The sequence below is a fragment of the Canis lupus genome, chromosome 9 (assembly GCF_048164855.1).
Source record: "Canis lupus baileyi chromosome 9, mCanLup2.hap1, whole genome shotgun sequence".
Lineage (NCBI taxonomy): Eukaryota > Metazoa > Chordata > Mammalia > Carnivora > Canidae > Canis > Canis lupus.
In genome coordinates, this window is record NC_132846.1 from 48,929,019 (window position 1) to 48,948,699 (window position 19,681).

At 55.9% G+C, this 19,681-nt stretch overlaps 1 protein-coding gene across 3 annotated transcripts; it reads left to right on the forward strand.

Annotated features, from left to right (window-relative positions):
- Positions 1-818: 818 nt before the first annotated feature.
- On the forward strand, positions 819-19,020 carry VSX2 (visual system homeobox 2). 3 transcript variants are annotated; one of them, XM_072839316.1, is made up of 5 exons: positions 819-1,188; positions 2,476-2,560; positions 6,425-6,548; positions 15,986-16,166; positions 16,907-19,020. In XM_072839316.1, exons 1-5 carry the CDS (start codon positions 819-821, stop codon positions 17,287-17,289), a joined length of 1,143 nt encoding a protein of 380 aa, XP_072695417.1. In that variant the 3' UTR covers positions 17,290-19,020. The 3 variants fall into 3 exon arrangements, with proteins under 3 accessions (XP_072695417.1, XP_072695419.1, XP_072695420.1); XM_072839318.1 differs by having other exon boundaries at positions 16,964-19,020; XM_072839319.1 differs by lacking the exons at positions 819-1,188; positions 2,476-2,560; positions 6,425-6,548 and adding an exon at positions 12,805-13,205.
- The last annotated feature ends 661 nt before the right edge of the window (positions 19,021-19,681 follow it).

Sequence of the window (19,681 nt, forward strand, 5' to 3'; positions counted from 1 at the left end):
CTCACTCTAGGAAGATGTTCAAATGCCCATGGTTTTTCTCCAAAAGAAATCACCAGTGTTCTTCTCTCCTGCCAGGGACCCCTACTCCTGACCCCTTTATCATGTGTGTCTTCGTTGGGCCAATATTTACTGAGTAGTTCTTCTGAACTAGGCACTTCATCCTGGGCTGCAAGGCAAGCGTGGACCTCTTCCCACCCGCACATCTCCCTCTTCACACTGTGACCCCCTCTTTTCTCCCACTGCCACCACACACCCTGTCCAGGGCACTTGCCCCCTTCCTTGTTCTGCCTTTTACATGAGGATCCCATATTTGGGCTTCTTTGACCCTGTCAATCTGCACTGGACATAAGGGAGGGAGGAGGACTCTCACTCTCTAGAATCTGCCCTCAGCCCATCCTCCCAGCCCACCCCAGGGACATGCCCCGGCCAGGCTCTGCCCAGAATCCCAAGCCACCCAGCCTCCTGGAACAGCCCTGAACCTTGCTGTCTCATTTCAGGGACCCTGGGGTCCCTGCCCATGGGCGTCGTGCCGAGTCCACCGGGTGCCGGCCCCCCGCGCCCTGGCCCCTCGGCGCTGCCTGCGGCGGGAGCTGCCAGCTTTTTGGAATTCCTAATGCTCCTGGCCCCGGTGATTGGCTGCTCAGCTCTGACCCCACTTGGGCTGCCGCCTGGTTGGATAAAAAGGGAATCTCCTTGGGGCTCCAGAGCATTAGACACCGGAGGGGGCACCTGGGACCAACTTCGGGAAGCGGGGAGCCCGGCGGGGGGGTGGGGGGAGCAAAAGACCTGCGGCCTCAGCCCCTCCAAAGAGCCGGGAGATGACGGGGAAAGCGGGGGAAGCGCTGAGCAAGCCCAAATCCGAGACAGTGGCCAAGAGTACCTCGGGGGGCGCCCCGGCCAGGTGCACAGGGTTCGGCATCCAGGAGATCCTGGGTTTGAACAAGGAGCCCCCCAGCTCCCACCCGCGGGCTGCCCTCGACGGCCTGGCCCCCGGGCACCTGCTGGCGGCGCGCTCGGTGCTCAGCCCCGCGGGAGTGGGCGGCATGGGGCTGCTGGGGCCCGGGGGGCTCCCCGGCTTCTACGCGCAGCCCACCTTCCTGGAAGTGCTGTCCGACCCGCAGAGCGTCCACTTGCAGCCGCTGGGCAGAGCGTCGGGGCCGCTGGACACCAGCCAGACGGCCAGCTCGGGTAGGTGAGGGCGAGGCTGCCAGGCTGCCGGCCGCGGGCGAGAGCCGGAAGCCCCACGCCGTCGGCTTTCGCGGCACCCCGAGGCCTCCTCCCCGCGCAAAAGTTCGCTCCAGGCCCGGGGGGCGCAGCTCCGGGCCCGGGGCCCGCGCCGGGGGCGGGGGCGGGGGCGGGCAGGTCTCGGCCCCGGCGTTTCCGGCCTCCGCGCTGGTCTCGGGTCCCCGCGTGGGGCCCGGCTCTGCGGCGGCGCCGGGTTGGGCCCCCCGGAACGCCGGCTGGGGTGTCGGAGCCCGCGGCGCGGACGGGGGCCCCCAGCTCGCTGCTCCGCTGCGGCCCCGGCCTCCCGAGGACCCGCGCGCTCCGGGAGCCGATTCTGTTCCGGGGGCGGGCGGCCCAGGAGCCGGGTGCCCGCCTCGGCCCCAGCCCTGGTACCCCGAGTCGTCGTTTCTGCCCCTTTTCCTCCGTTCCACAACGCCCACGTTGGCCAGCTGGGCTTTCTTTCACCCCCACGAGCTTGGACACCCTGGCCTCGGCGGCGGCGGGAGCGGCCACCCTCCGGTTCCACCTGAACGCCACCATCCATCGGAAGCCGGCGCCGGCGGGCTCGGGGTGGGGGCTCCCCGCCCCCCACGACCCCGCCGCGCCCTCCCTGGACCGCTCTCCCGGCCGCCCGTGCGTCCCCGCCGGCTCGGCCTCCGGCTCCTGCTCGCGCTCGGCGGCTCCCCCGATTTTTCGTTATCTTTGTAGTTATTTATTTTCCTTTGGAGGGGCAACGAAAAGTGGCGCGTCGCAGGCTCTCCAGCCTCGAGCGGGGGCTCATTCTTCAGGCAACGAAAAACGGGCTGTGCCCGGGGAGACCCCAGAGCCTCCCGGCGCCTCCCAGCGCCTCCCAGCGCCCAGCTCCCCGCGCCCCAGCTCCGCTCCTCGGGGCCGGCTTGCGGGCGCGGGGCTCCGGGGCTGCGGGCACAGGGCAGGGCGCAGCGCCCACATCACCGCCCTGGGGCCCTGGGAGCCCGAGGCTGCCGCGCTCCGCCGCCGCCCCTGCCCCGAGCACACTGGGGCCTTTGCCTCTCTTACAACGAAATCTGTACCAAATCTCCGGATTCGGGCGGCGGCGTGGGTAGAGCCAGCCGGCGCTAAGGGATGGGGCCGACCTCCCGGAGGGCAGCCCCGGCCGGCAGAGCAGGTCCCCGCGGCTCCCGGGGGCGGCCCGGGTGGGGCCCTCGCGGGCTTCGGGCGCTGCCGAGCGCGCCCCGCTTTCTGCCGCATGTGCCTCCGCTCGCTTTTCAGATTCTGAAGATGTTTCCTCCAGCGACCGAAAAATGTCCAAATCGGCTTTAAACCAGACCAAGAAACGGAAGAAGCGGCGACACAGGTAAGGCCCCCGCGGCGCTTTTCCTTGTTCCCTCTCCTGCTCGGCGGCTCCCTGCCAGATCCCGTCTGGGGGTCGGGGGGCTCGAACCGCATCCCGCCGGCTCCTAGGTTGCAAGTCCCGGGCTGCGCTGCGCCAGGGCGCGGAGGCCGAACGCTATCTGGGACGTCCGCCCGGGCCCCCGGCGTCCAGCCACACCCCGGCCCGGGCTTCTTCCTTCTGCGGGAGAACCGAGAGGCCGAACCAGGGCCGACCCCGCGCCAGGGAGGGGCCGCGGCCCCAGGTTGGAGCCTGGCTTCAGCCTTCGGAGAGCCGCCGCGCGGAGTGGCCCCCACCTCCCGCGCCGGCGGGCCCCTCTGCCTCCTGTCCCGGGCGGGTCCGCGCCCCCGGCCCTGTCCGCCCCGCCACGCACCCCCATCCTTCTGCTCCCACCGTTCCAAACACCTTGAGGGTGCTCTATCTCCGCTGATGGGAATCTTTCGTTAGGCTTCTGCTCTTTTGTGATCCTGAGAGGGTCTGCTCCCTTCCGTGAGCCTCAGTTTCCTTGTCTGTAAAATGGGGAGGGAACCTGTGTGGTGGATTGGATGACCCCACCGGCCCCAGGGAGTCGAGTCGAGCTGACTGCGTCGGGGTACCGGCTACAGAGAGAATTTTTTTTAAAAATATATATGTCCTCAAATAGACATTCCTGGCTCAACTTTAAAATCCGATAGGTGCTGAAAGATACATCCTGAAAAGTAACCCCACGTCGACCCCTCATTCCCTTCCCATTGACACCATCGCTACTAGTTCCTTATAGACATTTAGGGTGGTGGTGGGGGGGGGTATTGTTAAAGGAAAGAAGCAAGAACCGAAAATCTGCCTGTTTTTCTGCGAGTGCTGCTTCCAGGCTCCATCCCTGTGCTCATCCTCCAGTCTGTTTCCCCAAATCTCTCTCTGCACCCCAGTCCTGGTGGGGTGTCCACGAGGTTCCTGCTGGTGCCTGGGACATTTCTCCCCTGGGGAGCGGTCCCGGCTACCCCATCCTCTTCTCCCCAATTTGTTCTCAGCCTCTTCGCACCAGTTTCTCCAGGTACTTTTCTGCATTTGCCTCTTAGCTAGCCCCTGCAAACTCCACTATTGGCTCCCACCTTTTAAAATGGCTCTTCCTGTCCTCTCAGGCCCCAATAGGTTCAGGCTGGAATAAGGGTGAACTTTGACTTGGTTTCTCAGTGACCTCCTTTACTCGTTCCCTTTAGGCAGCGTTTTTTTGTTGTTGTTGTGTTTAGCTCTGTTTTATTTTAAACGGAAACATGGATCCTGGGTCATTTTTCACATTCATTCATCCAACAAATATTCATTACAACATCTTTTGTGTACCCATTTCATGCTGGTCCCAGCATGGGTAATCCTGTCAGCTTCCCCCCACACCACACCCCCAGCAGCGGCAGGGATGGGGACCATGGGGGGGAGGACAGCTCAGAGTCGGGGCTGAACAGCTTCTGTGTTGGTGCAGAAATGGGAAAAGAGGTTCACAGAGAAAGGAGAGTCCTGGAGAAAACATCCCCTGGGCGCCCGACCAGTGTTTCTGCTCCAGGATATCTCCTTGTGTGGCACCTGGAGCTGGCTGACCCATAGCCCATTCTCTCTGCGCAAGGCTCCTGACCCTGTCCTCCTCTGACGCCCTCCCCATCGAGGAGATGTTTGGGAGCTTTGGAGCTTCTCAGTGAGACAGTGCAACTTGCCACCTGCCCTAGGTTTCAGGCAATTTCTGGTGCCTGAAGGGAGCAGATTATTAGAGACAGAAGGGCTACTGATGGCCGGTACGGCTTTTAATTAGTTAAAGGAAAAAATTGTTTTTTTCCTGAGCTTTTCTTATTTGGAGATTTCAGGTAAGAGCCCCTGGAGTCTGGTAATGACGGATGGGCATCTCTTCATCTCCCAGAAAGACGCTGGGTTTAGGGTTGGAGAGGGGAGTTGGGATAGAGCAGCAGCCTTGGCAGTCTCTCGGATTCTGCTCTTCTCTGTGCCGGGAAAGCTCAGCTCCTCTGCAGACAGGATGCAGTGGGCACCTGAAGAGTCTGGGGTTCCGCATTAAGCCAGAATCAGGGTTTGGATCACATTTTGGGGATGCAGGAGCCTCCTTGGAGAGCACATCAGTATCAACACGCAGATTAGCTCTGAGGATGGAATGAGGGGAAGTTTGGGGGATTTGAGATTTTTGTTTTGTTTTGTTTCAATGAGAGCACTCCGGAGCAGAGGCTGGCACTTGAATGGTTCTAAATGACCTATCATCATCTCCCTTCTTTGGCTTTGGCCAAGCCGCAACACCCGTGTGCCTTAGTTTCCCTAGTTTTGAGACGACTTACATACTTTGATTGTTTATTTTGACAATCTGTTCAGGGGCCCTTCAGTAAGTGGCAAGAGCAAAATAGAATGCAGCATATCTTCAAAATTCTGAAGAATCCACTTTCTGTGTACATAAACATTCCATTCCCCCCTCCCAAGAGAATAGGAGAAACAATTTAGAATCAAACCAGTCATTTTCTATAAAGGGCAGAATCTTTCTTCCTCACTCATCCCGTGTGTCTTCCCTCAAGATCTTAAAGCCGACACCAGCACAGGGACCCAATGGGGCTTATTTACGCTTGTGCTCTTTCCTTGTGTTGGGCGAGGGTGAGAACAAGGGCATCAATGAAGGATTCTGACCTCCTGCGCTGGTCCCAGGGTCAGGCAAAGAATGTACCATTCTCAAAGGTACCAGCGGCTCAGGCAAAGAATGTGCCATTTTTACAAGCTGGGTTTGTGGATGGGGATTACATTGCCCATTGACTTGATAAGGGTACAGGATAAAGGTCACCTGGAAGGAAATTAAGGTCTGAAGAGAGAAGAATCTGAGCCTGTCTGCAGATATTTATGGTTTACGGGGGGGGGGGTGGGGGGGGCTGTGAAGCCCCTGATATGGGAGGTGAAATTCTGTGTTGGAGCACACTCGTTTGCACATTGTCCTAGGGCGAAAGGATGTAGCTTTTACCAGATTCTTAAAACAGATTAGGACCCAAATAGGTCAATGTAAACTGCTCTTTGGGGAGTGGGGGCTGTGTAGGTAGGCTCTCTCACACCTGAATGGAACTCCCCCCTGAATGGAATGCCCCTGGATGAGTGGCTGAGCCTCGGTGTGAGATTGTTGAAAGGTGTTCCTTATCTTCTGAACACAGGACGTGGAGAGGGGACCTGAGGGCAGCTCTAAGGAGCTGGTAGGTCTGGGTGGTGGCAGGGGAAAGGCCCATGAGGAGGGCAAGGTGTTGGGGGCTGTGAGGAGGTGGGAGATTCCATTCTCAGTTGTATAAACACCGAGGTTGTGGTTGCAATGGACCTTCTGGTGGGTCTTTGAACGTGGGTGTCATTGAAAAGATCAGCCACTCTCTGTGAAAGGAAACTAGGAAGGTCCCAGTGGACCCGAGGTATTTATTTATCTGGTGAGTCCCTCACTCCATGCTTGGGAGGAGGAAGAAGGGCTTTCTATACTTTTCTAAAATTTCTGTCTCAACACCCTTTCCCCTGAATCACTTCTAGAAAGAGTCTCAGTACGAAATGTCCCCGAGGGCTAAAATAATGTCCTCCCAAGAAGGGCAGTGTGGATCCTCAGTCTTGAATGAAGAAGAGTCTAGAAGGGTGAAGCTTTGAGTGTATGTAAACATATGTGAGCATGAGTGTGAGTGGTGTGTGTGTGTGTGTGCGCGTGTGTGAGGGAGTTTGTGTCTGATTGTACTGAGCTAGCCTGTATTTGGGGTCTGTCCAGGAGGCGTAGAGGAGGGCCATTCTATCCTCTCTGGAACAGTCTCTTTCAGTTTCTGTGTCCTGAGTGTCTGGTTTTGCTCCCCCTAGGACAATCTTTACTTCCTACCAGCTAGAGGAGCTGGAGAAGGCATTCAATGAGGCCCACTACCCAGATGTCTATGCCCGGGAGATGCTGGCCATGAAAACGGAGCTGCCTGAAGACAGGATACAGGTAACAGAGCCCCCAGTCCCTCTCTCTCTTTCCACACTCTCTGAGGCGGTGACCGCCCTGGCTCCCAGACACCCATGATACCATCTCCCACCCCCTGCCATGGATTCTTCTGAAGAGCAATTCGTTTAAGCTGATAGGTATTTTTAAGCTGATAGATATTTGCTGAACACCTACCATGTGAGGTGGGCACCGTGGCTGGGGTGGGGGGCAAGGGTGGACAAGAGACTTAGATGACATGACCTGGCCTGCTGTCCCAGACAGTAGGCTTCCCAAGGAGTACGTCAGACAGACTGTGAAGGGGCCTGTGGTAGGACAGAGAGTCTGAGTGAGGCATGGGCTTTCAAGGAGGCCTCTGTTGTGGCAGGTATCTCTTAGGGACAGCTAAACATCTGCTCCAAGGCCAGACATGAGGAGAAGAGGAGAGTGGCTTCTAACCCTGCCCCTATTCTGTTTCCCTTCCTTTCACTCCCCTGACCCATGAAGAAACGGCTGTCCCCTCCCCTTCTGTCTACTTCCCATCTCCATCCACCTGAAACTCCTTCCTCTCACAATCAAACAGCTGGCCAGGTCCTGAGCTCCTACTTGGGCTGGCCTGAGATGTGACTGAGGACACCTGAGATGTGACTGGGGACACGTGCTCATTAAGCCCTCCTCCTCTCCTACGGAGTTGATTTTTAGGTTTTCTTGGGTTTTGACTTAAGATTTTATTTTTAAGTAATCTCTACACCCAACATGGGGCTTGAACTTACAACCCCCAGATCAAGAGTCACATGTTCCATGGACTGAGCTAGCCAGGCTCCCGTCTCCTAGAGACTTCTGAGGCATAACCGACCACTGCTCTGGACTGGGATGTTCTCAGTGATGCTGGGCACAGGGCTCCCTTTCATCAGCAGCAAGACATTTCCAAGGCCAGAACCCCTCTTACTAGGCAGGAATGGATCTGCTTAATGGTTTCTCTGGGAGAAGATGAAGTCTAATGATTTTCTAGGCAGGGCCTCCACGAGGCAGAAGAAGCGAGTGGGGTAGGAGGATCATTTCCAGAAGATTTTGGTTTGCCTTAACTGGATAACACTCTTAAGCAAAAACTGCTCCCATCAGTGGAAGGGTCCAGAGCAGTTCACAGCTAAGGCTGGGAGAAATGAAGGGGAAGGGAGCTCCCCTCACTTCCTGAAACCCCTCCCAGTCAAGAACCCTTGGAGGTGGGGTGTGTGTTGCAGGGAGAAGGAGCCAAATAAGTTGTAGGTTGCTTTGTGTTCCCTCACTGGACACCAGAGAGTTGAATATGAGACATGAGCTACTTTTCCAGAAAAGTCTTCCTCTCCCCTGGAAATCTATTTGGAATTTCAGCCAATGGCTTTAGACATTGACACTAACAATAAGCTCAATTATTCATAAGTAGATTATCTGTTTGGTGCATTATCCATGGTGGCCTGGTTCCCCCATCCCCCCACCCAATTGGGTTCCAGTGGGGTAAGCCTGGGTGTTGATTCTGAATCTGTGTGTGTGTGTGTGTGTGTGTGTGTGTGTAAGACAAAACCCAATCCAGTCAATGTGTAGTGGTAACCCTCATCTGGCCTTTGCTAGCACAAAGTTGGTTATTTCAAGTGGCGGTGTGGGGTGGAGGCCTTAAAAAACTCTCCTGCTGGTAGGCCTCACCCTTGCACTACTGAATAGTAGGAACAGCTGCCTCTTGCAGTGAGCTGTCCTAAAATCTGTTTGGCCCTGGTGGTGGTGGGTAGGAGTGCCCAAAGGATTCCTGAGAAGGCTCTTGCTCAGTTGTTCCTGCATTGCCAGTAGGCAGATGCTAGGCTTCTTCAAGTTGCTTAGGGAGGGGGGGTGGGCACCTGTTGGGTGGTGTCTGAAGCCACGGGAACCAGGGAGGAGGGGCAAAGGTGTAGAGGAAGTTTGACTGCTCTGGGGCGGCTGTGAGGATGGTAGGTCTGGGAGAACAGATACGAGAATCTCTGAGTCTTTTTTTTTTTTTTTTTTTTTGAGAATCTCTGAGTCTTTGAGCACCACATGGTTCTTTGGCTAAATGCTGCCTCCATAAGGTGTATGTGAGCTGTCAAATAGCCTTGCCCCAGGCAGTCCGGGGAAAAGTCTTAGTATACATCAGTGATGACCACAGCTGTCATTTACAGAGCAGTTTCCACGTGCCAGGGGTGTTCTGAATACATGACATGCACAGGAGAGGCAAGGAGGTATAGTGGTTAGGGGCACTGTTTCAGAGCCAGACACACCCTGGCTGCACCATGCCCAGCTGAGTGACTGAACAAGTGACTTCCCCTTGCAGAGCCCCCGATTCCTCATCTGTAAGATGGGGATGGTGGTGACACCCGCCTCTGGTGCAGATGCCACGAGCCATGTGTAAGGTGTTCTGAGTGATGCCTAGCAAGTGCCCCGCGCTCACTCTATTAGCACTGATCTCATTTTTTTTTTAGATTTTATTTATTTATTCCGAGAGATACAGAGAGAGAGGCAGAGACACAGGCAGAGGGAGAAGCAGGCCCCATGCAGGGAGCCCGACGTGGGACTCGATCCTGGGACTCCAGGATCATGCCCTGGGCCAAAGGCGGGCACTAAACCACTGAGCCACCCAGGGATCCCAAGCACTGATCTCATTAAGTCCTGGTGACAACGGTGGAGGAAGCGGAAGCACAGCAACTGGCCGAAGGCCACACAGCTAGAAAGTGGGGTCACGGGGCTCTAACCCAGGTCTGCGTCCAAAGCCCACACGTTCACCAACTGCCTCTTGAGTCTGAAGCCTGTGTTCTGACTTGAAGCTGGGAGCGGGGGGCAGAGATGGTTGGAGGTCAGGTGGGGGGACCTGTATCAAACCTTCTTTATAAAAATAACTGATATTTATTGATTACCAGGCATTGTTCTAAAAAAAAAAAAAAGGCCTCAAAAACTCATAAAAAGTTGTCTTTTGAATGGGCAAATTCTTGTACATAAGTTCATGGTTTGTATACTCAGACTTGTGCTGTTTGAGTCTGCCTCTTTTAAAGGGACTCCTGCCCAAGGATAGGGAATGATATTTGAAGGGATTCTATTCCAGAAGTTAGAAGATATGCCTTGACAGGAGAAAGTTACAGTGCATCTCAGCCCGGGACATTCATGAGCATCACAGGGCAGCTTTTGAAAACACCCAAGTGGAGGGGCGGGGCACGCCCAGCCACTCTGACTTAATTGCTTTGATGTGGAGCCTTTGGCATCTGTATGTTTTTAAAGTTCTCCAGTGACTATGTGCAGCCAGTGTAAAAACGCTGGGCCAGAAGCTCTGGAAAGGAATTTCTGCATTTGACAGGGGTTAATATGAGTGGAAGGAAGTGGAGTTTGGGGTGACTGGTCGAGATGACCTGTCTGGTGTGCAGGGAAGGATGCTTCCTGGGCTGCTGGGAAATGTGGGCAAAGCTGCCCCCTACTGGACGACAGAGGCTACAGCAAGGCCCAGCTTCCCTGAGCCTGAAGCTGGGACAGGAAAGGAGATGCTGAAATATGGTGTCAGGAATGCTGAGCGCATGTGGAGTGTTAAGTCATTAAATCACCGCCGCGATGAGCTCAGATTAATCAGCTTCCAGCCCGAGGAGAGAAAGGAAGCTGGGTGAATGTGATGGGACAAGCCACATGGCTGACAGAGCCAGGCCTGATGGTAGGAGGCAAGATCTGAAGGCAGGGCCTGGAGAGGCAAGGGACCAGAATGTGCAAAGAGCATCCATCCTACAAGATGTTGCCTTTAGAGTGGCAATCCTGGGAAGACCAGAGAGGGTATCCTGGGAGACTTCTGAGGGAAGAAGCCCTGGGTCTGGTGTCCTCTGGAGATGCAAAGATGGGAGCCTGCAGGGCAGGAGCTATGTGATGACAAGAGAGGCTGTGGGCACAACCACAGCTGCTCATGCTGGCCACCCACACCGTGAAAGAAATTGCTGATAGGGTTTGCTCCAAGTGTGCCCTGTAGCAGAAGAGCACCTGTAGCAAGTACCCCTCTCCAGGCCTAGTCTATCCTTGGAGGCACAATATTTCGGGACCCTCTCTGCCAGCTGTGGAGGCTCCTGCCAGACCAGCTGTTGATGGCCAGAGGCATCCTACTGGGCTTTCTGAGAGCTGCTAGGGCACCACCTCTGAAGGGAAATGCAGAAACCCAGACTCTTTCCCACATTGGAAGATCTTGCCTGGAGTGCCAAACCTGGTGACTTTTGGGGTATCACTCAGAGCCCTGAAGTGGAAGGCAGGGCTCTGGTCCTCACTGTGGCCTTCACACAGGTTCTGCAGAAGAGTTCAAGACCTAACTGTCACCTGAGAGGAGCAGTCTCTTCTAGAAAGTGGGCAGCCAGGAAAGTGAAGGAGCAAGGGACTGAAGGGATATTTGGGGCTTGCTGGAACCAAGAGGCCAGGTAGGGTGAAGGGCCTAAGCTTAGAAGGAATCTCAAAGGTGGGAGATGGGAGGACCTGGTTTTATGCATTGAGCATTTGCTAGAAAGCAAAGCCTCACCTTATTGCACGTTTATCCACAGAATTCATCCAGCAGCAGGCCAATGTTTTTTAGTTCTTATTACATGCCAGGCACTACTGTATTGAATTTTTGTAACAAACCTTCAAGGAGGTGGTATTACAGGACAGATGAGGAACCCAAAGGTCGAAAGGTTAAGAGATGCACCCCAGATCACCAAGACAGTTGGAGGCAGAGCAAGGATCTCCAACCTATAGGCCTTCCAGCTCCTGATCACCGCCAGCTTGCAGAGAGCATTGGGCACTGCCTGGGTGTTCTCTTGGATTTAAATCTCAAGGGTCTGGAATGCATTAGAAATGTGCTGAGAGGGTGCCTCTGTTTGGCCTTGTGGATGTCTAGAGGGGAAACAGGCTATCATACAGTCTCGCTGCAGGGCCTGTGGAGGAGGCCAGAGCGGCAAGTAATGCTGTTGATTAACCAGCCCTCTGGGCAGACTCCCACTGGTTTTCTGTACCTCCCCTGAAATAATAACACATAGCATTTTTTGAACACCTTTTATGTGATAAGCATGGGTTTTAGGAACTTTCACTTATTTCATTAACCCTCAAAACAACTGTAAAAAATAGGTATTAATAGGTAATATTTTGTGTTTGAAGAGACTGAGACTGAGAGAAGACAAGTAACTTGCCCAAGATCACGCAGCAATTTATCAGAGCTGGGAATTCTAGTTCAGGACCATCTGACTTCAATGCTTCTTGTAAACTGTCAAGTTCTATACACATGCTGGTTGTTCCTAGGGAGGGAAGAGAAAGGCAGATATGAAGAGTTGTTAGGGTTAATGCTAATTCCTTGTCCACCTCCCTCCAAGGCACCAAGCCATAGTTTCCCTGCCAACCGTCCTAAAAAGAAATTGTTTTGGCTGTCCAGGTCTCCTCCATAAATTGGAGTAGCATCTGGTCTTCGCAGAGAGCCAGGCATTCCAGGAGCCCATAACCGAGGGTCCGGATGACTCCAGGTTTGAGCAACCAGCTGGCACCAACTCCCCTGGGAATGTCTGTGGGCAAAGTCTGTTCTGCAGACCAGTTATTCATTTGCCAAAATTAGGAGACCCAGGAAAATGGTTCTGTTCATAGCTCCAGAGATCATCTGAATCCCAAATCTGCACCCCCTTCTTTAGTGTTCCAGTAAAATATGTGGTTTTCATGTGAGAGCCCTACCCCCCACCCAAGGAAGCCAGGGCAGTGCATCTTCCCAGGCATCCACACTGGGGTGGATGGTGCATCTCCGCCCTCCTAGCACACAATCCCTTCTCCAGAATCCATAAATCCAAATCATGCTGAAAACACAGTTCTCTCCTAAGTGAGTCATTAGAACTCGCTAATGGCAAAAACCAGGCCTGACTTTATGCTCTTTATTTATCCCTTTCAGTGTGACTATGCATATGTTTTGCTGCAGAAATCAAAACGGATGAGTTTGATGATGGGTGTGCTGCTGCTGCAGTGTCATGTAATGCGGTATATGCATCACATCTTCTTTCTAAAATCCTAAACATTGTGAAGTCAGGTCCCATGGGTTCACGTTAAGGGGCTGTCGTTTTATAATGCGCTGTATTCAAGCAGGAAGGTCATCTCCTGACCAGGGAGCAGATGTCTTACTTAGATTCATAATGAAGGCCTTCCCAACCCTCTGTGGTCACACTTGGTGCCTGGTGTTCCACCACCAAGGGCTTCATTCTTCTGTATTCTCTGAAAGGCGCATGAAACCGGAAGTCCCTTATACTTTTATGTGGATCAGTCCTTTTAGATTTCTCCTCTGTGGGAGAAGGCAGCTTGAGACAAGTGGGTATTTATGGAGGGCCACCAAGTGCTACTGGAAGGAAGATGGGACAGGACAGAGGTCACAGACACACCTCAGGCACTGGGTTGGGCAGACAGTCGGGCAGAGAGCCTGCGGGACTGACAGGTGGCGCTGGGGAGGATCTAAACAGCGTAGAGCCAGGCCGGGATGATGGGCGAGTTAACCCCAGGCTCACGTTGCGCATCGCCTCCGCTCTGAAGCCCACGAAGCTCAGCCATCTAGTGGCTTTCAAATTGCATAGACCCTTTCCATGGCAGGGGTCACCCCTGGCGGTCTGGGTCCGGACCTCGGGGAAAGGCCCTGCGCCGTGGCTCCGCAGCAATCCAGGAGGGCCCGAGCAGGAACGGCAGGTGCCAAGCCCGGCGGGGGGGAGAGGGGGGAGGTCAAGGCGCAGCTCGCTGCAGGGGGCGCCACCCAGGGTGGACCACTCCATCGTTTTCTAATGGGGGGGGGTGGCGAGGCCCGGGGCTTCTGGAGCCGCATGTCTCCCATTTTTGTGGGTTCCTAGTGATTTACAAACGGAGGAATTTCACAACAGGGCTGCACACATTTAGGTCCCTTTAAAGGTGTGCGTGCACCGCGCGCTCTTTCCGCAGCCGCGCAGCGCGTGTCTGGGACCGCGCCCCCCGCCCCGGCCCTTGGAGGGTCGCGGGGAGGCGAGGCGGGGCTGCCGGGGCGCCCTCTGCTGGAAGCGTCCGGCCGCGCTCAGCCGCAGACTCGGGGCCGCCTGGGGCCGTCTGGGGCGCTCACGGCGCCACGTAGCGGCGGCGGCGAGAACGGCGGGGGCGCGCGGATCCGAACCCCCGCCCGGGCCTCCCGACGGCCGAGGCAGCAAAGGGTTAAACTGTCAGCGGCGCGATGTTAAACAGGTGTCAAAGGCGCCCCATATATCTGCAGATTGAAATCAAATTCTTTGCCGTATAAAAAGATAAATTACCCAGGCGCTGCCGCGCGTCCCACTCATCACGCCAGCGCCAGACGGCAAGCAATTTTTTTTTTTAATGTGCTAACGACCTAATCAAGCAATCAAGTCGGAGAAGATTGCAGAGTGACCCGGGCAGCCATCTGCCGGCGAGCCCCGCATTCATTTCCCGCGCCCCCGCGCAGGGTGGGGGCCGGGGAGGGAGCTGCCGGGGGGAAGAGGGGAAAAAATCCTAAACAAATTAACACCCAATTTTCCCCGTCTAATTAGTTAAATGAGAAGTGTTTGGGGTCCCCCGGGGCGGGGGAGCGGCTCGCGGGGCGGCTCGCGCTGCCTCCCCAGCATTAATTAGTGCGGGTCAATGCCGCGGCTCCCGAGAGAGCAGCCGCTTTAATTTCCCGTGATATTTCAGTGCCTGAGGCCCATCGATTCAAACAGAAATTAACTTATTTTTCAATCAGCCCAGGGCTGCCCCTGGGGGTGACTCTTCTTTTGCCGCCTCCTGAATAGAGCTGGAGCAATTTTTCATCAAAAGCTGAAACCTCCGCCTCGGGGGGCGGGGGAGGGGCCCAGAGGGAAGGGGGCGGGGGACCCGGCCGAGGCGAGGGAATGGAAATCGCAGAGGAAACTAATAGATTTTCCCCGAACCCGCCTCTGTCCTCCCCCTCCTCCCCCCACTCCGCGGGGCGCCTTGGGCGGCTTGCCATTCCGGGGTCGGGCCCCGAGGGGCTGTGCGGGGCAGGAGGGGGCCGCTGGTCGGGCCTGGGGTCCTTCCAGCGCCCACTGGTTTCTCGGGGGCCTTTCACCTGCTCGAGGGCCGGCGCAGCTGTGCCCGGCGCTGGCTCCTGTCAGCTGCCGAAGTCTCAGGAAAGCTGCTTTGGGAGACCAAGACATCTCCCTTCCCCCAAGCATGGCAGGGACCGCTCCAAGCGCGGGGCTGCATCGCTGCTGACACCCCCAGGGTGCCCCATGCCCTGCACCGGTCAGCTCTGGGGCCAGAGAACCATTCTCTAGGGTATCCCCCACTGCGCCCTCCTAGGTCCCCATCCCCCTTTCTCCGCACACCAGGAGAATTTGGTCTTCCTTGTCTGACTGATGCCCAGCTCCTCCAAATGTCATTCTGGGTTAAGGCCAAAAGTGTGGAGAGCTGGTGAATGCAGCGCACTGTGGCATAGCAGGGCTCAGCCAGGACAGAGCGGGAAAGGAGAGTGACTCAGGCCTCCTGGGAGTCTCCCCAGCGGGCTTCCTGATAACCTGGATAAAATGCCCTTGTGCTGCCTGAGTCCAAACTCACCTGGCCTCCAGACCGCTCCCGCCTCTGGAGTTCTGGTGGAGAGGAAGCCCTGAACAAGATGCATGGCTAGTCTAGCCCCTGGAAGGAACTCGTCCCTCTGGGAGTCAGAAAAGAGATTCTGTTTATACGCTGGAGGTGTGACCACTTGCAAGAGAGCTACCAGGGTGGGGCTTCTCAGCTGCAAACTGAGGACCATGCTGGGCACTGCCTTCTGAAAGACCCTGTCCCATCACCCTAGAACTGTTATGATTTCAAAAAGAAAAAGAAAAAAAGGACCAATTTCACCCATTTTTTAAATTTATTTATTTATTTATTTATTTATTTATTTATTTATTTGACACAGAGAGAGGCAGAGAAGCAGGCTCCACTCAGGGTGCCTGATGTGGGACTTGATCCCAGGACCCCAGGATCATGCCCTGAGCCAAAGGCAGACACACTCAACCACTGAGCCACCCAGGCACCCCTCATTCATCATATCCTTACAGGACTGGGTGTCCTCAGTCTGGACACGCCGAGCCTGGAGGAACCCCAGGGGTACCATGGGGTGGGTGAGCTTTGGCCAGGGCGCCCCGCTGGAGAAGCTAGCAGTCACAAGGGGACGCAGCTGCCAGCTATTCAATGGGTGGGGAGGGCAGCCCTGGTGGCTTAGCGGCTTGGCAGTTTAGCGCCGCCTTCAGCCCGGGGCTGATCCTGGAGACCTGGGATCGCGCCCCACGTCGGGCTCCCTGTATGGAGCCTGCTTCTCCCATTGCCTGTGTCTCTGCCTCTCTGTGTGTCTCTCATGAATAAATAAAGAAAATCTTAAAAAAAAAAAAAAGGGGGGGGGTGGGGACCTTCACAGGGGACCCGCTGGGGTAAGGGCCTGGCCTCAGAGCCTCTCAGAACACCCCTGCCCTGTTCCTCCTCATTTGCAGGTCTGGTTCCAGAACCGTAGAGCCAAGTGGAGGAAACGGGAGAAGTGCTGGGGCCGGAGCAGCGTCATGGCGGAGTACGGGCTCTACGGGGCCATGGTGCGGCACTCTATCCCCCTGCCAGAGTCCATCCTCAAGTCCGCCAAGGATGGCATCATGGACTCCTGTGCCCCGTGGCTGCTGGGTAAGAGCCCGCGCCCTCCTTGGGGCCCTGTCCCCGTGGTGAGGAGAGCGGGCTCCCTGGAGGAGGAGCAGGGAGTCCTGGCCGCAACAGCCTAGCAGGACAGAGGCGCTCCAGAGCGGGCCTCCCCGTCTCCCTTGGGAGGCTGAGGGCAGGCGGGGCCCAGGGCTGCCCCCACCACTGGGTGACTAGGACTCTCCTCCCTGCCAGGTCCCTGACTGTGGCTTCTTTTGTCCTGTGAGAAGGGTGTGGCTGTTGCTCCAGGGTCTGAGGTGGGCTTGTGGTGAATGAAACAGCTCCTCCTTGGGGTTGAGGGGACCCTAGGTCCCTCTGGTCACCATTCTGGCTTTGCCCAAAGTGACTTCTTCCCCCTGAAATCTCTCCACCTGCCATCTTCCCCCCACCTGCCCTCAAGGCCTCTGTGTGGCAGCAGCACCACCGGCTTATCTTGGGGTTCCCAGATGCAGAATCCCAGGAGGGAGGGATGGGGGAGCAAGTGGTACGCTTGGGAAGGGACAGAGGGACAGGACGGGCTGCCCGGCGGCCAGGTGCGGGGGGCGGGGGGGGACCTGACTTGAAGAGCCCCTGCAGGCCTGGCGCCCAGCTGCTGGTCTGCGGCCCACCCCCGGCCACCCTCCCGCTGCCCCGGCCCCGGCCCCTGGGACTCGCGTGACTGCGGTGTGTGAAGTAAGGCTTTCTGCTCGTCCTTAATTCTGGCCTCTCTCTATCTTTGCCGTTTTCAGTTCAAGATGGCTTTCCCAGGCGCTTTTCTAAACCCGAATACCAACAATTCTTTTTAGGGATGCACAAAAAGTCGCTGGAGGCAGCAGCGGAGTCGGGGAGGAAGGCCGAGGTGGAGCGCCAGGCCCTGCCCAAACTCGACAAGATGGAGCCGGAGGAGCGGGGCCCCGACCCTCCAGCGGCCATGTCCCAGGAGGAACTGAGAGAGAACAGCATTGCGGCGCTCCGAGCCAGAGCTCAGGAGCACAGCACCAAAGTGCTGGGGACTGTGTCCGGGCCCGACAGCCTGGCCCGGAATGCCGAGGAGCCGGAGGAGGAGGAGGCCATGGACGAAGACAGGCCAGCGGAAAAGCTGAGTCCACCGCAGCTTGAGGACATGGCTTAGGTCAGGGGCACGCAGACACCGAGCTCCCAGGACTCGCCTCGGGCCTGTGGTGTTGGGAGGTGTTCTCTGAGGCAGGGCTGGGGCCGGGCCTGGCCTCTGCCTCGCTCCCCCGCGCCCCGGGCCCTCCACGCCCCCCGGGGCTGACTTCAGCACAACTCAGCTCTGGCAGAGGTTTGGGGCCGCGCTGAGACACCCCATCTAGTCTTGACCTCTCCAGCATCCTCCTCATCCCAAGGCCCTGCCTCAGCAGCTTTCTTGTCGTCCTAAACCACCCCTCATGCCACTTTCACTCAAGCCCTTGGCGCCTCTCACTGTCCACATCTGCCCCTTGCTCTCTGTTCTCTTGCTTGAAAGAGCCTCCCCTCCCCAGCTCTACGCACACACCCCCCCCCCCGCCCCCATGGCTTCTGCTCTGCCCAGACCCAAAGCCCACAGCTGCAAACTGGCAGGGACTGCGGATTTGCACTCTAGTACCAGTGTCCTGAGTACCCCCCCCCAGTCTTCAGCAAAACTGTGCGCCCCCCACCCAGCCTGTTCCTTCCCGAGGGCCTGGGTCTGGGTCTCCACAGGGTGGATAAACTGCCCTGCAGGCCCAGGCACAACCTCTGCTCCACCCCATCGACAGGGCTCAGATTCCAGGTAAACTTGGAAGGTGTCATCCTGAGCCCCTCGGCCTCCCTCCATTTCATGCCTTCCATGGTCACCCTCAGGAACCTGCCTACCCTACCTTCCCCCCCAGTATGGGTGCCAGCACCGCCATGTACAGTACCTGTAGAGTCCAGGGCCTGTGCCCTGCAGCCAGAGGGCACCTGTCACAAATGCTGTGGTCATGGCATTGCTGGGGAGGCCAAACTCTTACCCAGAGCCCTTGGGCCTGCATTCTGAAGCATCCTGCCCGCCCCCTACCCCTGGATATGCTACCTGTGACCCTGATCTGCTATGCAAGACACCCTTCTAGAGCTTCTTGCAGTTTATCGATGTGCATGTGTCCTGCCTTGGAGCAACCCAATCCAGCTGTAAAATGAATGAATAGGAAGCCACAGATCTTGACTCAACTTGATCCAGGCCATCCCTGGGAGGCCAAGCCTGGAGTGGGCCTGGGGCTATTATAGGCATCAAGGAGTGGTCACAAGAAGGGCACAAGAAAGGACTCAAAGGAGAGCAAGGCAGAAGCCAGAGTTAGACCCAAACTAAGCAACTGGCACACACACCTGGCAGGTGTATGCTGTGGCATCTGCCCACTAGAATAGGATGGACACAGTGACCGTGTAGGCATAGGGGACTGGGGGCTTCTTCCTGTCTGCTGATGGGAGGCACTGTCCACCGGGTGGCCTCTCTGCAGCTGCCCCTGCCACCCCCAGGCCAGGCATATGTCTCCCTCACCCCCTTGACGTTTCCCTCTACCATCCCTCCCACCTTTGCAGGGAATACCTCGCAAGAGAAAGGCCTGAGACAGTGAGTTTGGATTTTAATTCTGTATCAAAAGTTGATTTCTTCCTCATTCTGTTCACGGAATTCCCCGCCCCCTTCTTGTCTCTGTCTCCTTTGGTTTGAAGTGTTAGGCTGTAGCCCCCAGTGTGTAAATATGTACATAGAGTGGGAAGAAAGAGACTTGATATTGAGGTGTTTGAAATATGGAACTGTAATAACTTCTAGGTATTCTAAACCTGTGATTTCTGTGCCATTTTCTGTAAAGATACAAGTGAGAATAAAATTGATGTACAAACATCAGGGGAGGGATCCAAGAATCCTCCGTGGGTGAGGATGGTGTATGTATGGGTAGCATAAAAAGTAAACCCATGGAGATGTTTTTAAGTCAAAATGACCAGATTTGGCTTTTGAAATTACTCCAACTGTAAAGACATTGTGGCCTTTCTCCCCTGAGCTGACCAATGACATTTGTCACTTGGATATGGGACCCTCCTCCATTGTAGACACAACTGAATTATCCCAGCCATTGAGCCCCTAAGTTATTACCAACAACTCCCTCCTGTTCCCCGACACGACACAAGGGATCAGTTAACCTTTCCCTCTGGTACTTAACTTACGCATTCACAACCCTATTCCCATCACACCTCGTCCCATTTTGGCCCCCTCAAGTCCTGACTCCCTCTTTTTGTGTATACATGCATGCTCTAGAATCTTGCCTACAACTCAAACACAACAACAACATATGGGGAAGGCAGTGGTATCTGGAACTGAAAGTCAAACAAATCTATGCTGAAGCCTGTTAAAGCGTGGGGAAGGACTGCAAGAAATTGCCTGCAGATAGCTGCCAACTGTCACCCATCAGCTCCATGATGTGTTGGACGGAATTACAAGAAGAGAGAGGGGGAAAAGAACAGATAGGTTATATTTGAACTTTGGACTCCAGAAATCTCATAAGATTGTT

Excerpts from the sequence above, each read along its gene's own strand:
- VSX2 (XM_072839316.1), top strand. The coding sequence starts at position 819 with ATGACGGGGAAAGCGGGGGAAGCGCTGAGCAAGCCCAAATCCGAGACA. Across the intron at positions 6,549-15,985 it reads TGCCTGAAGACAGGATACAG|GTCTGGTTCCAGAACCGTAG; the intron begins GTAACAGAGCCC and ends CCTCATTTGCAG. Across the intron at positions 16,167-16,906 it reads CTGTGCCCCGTGGCTGCTGG|TTCAAGATGGCTTTCCCAGG; the intron begins GTAAGAGCCCGC and ends TGCCGTTTTCAG.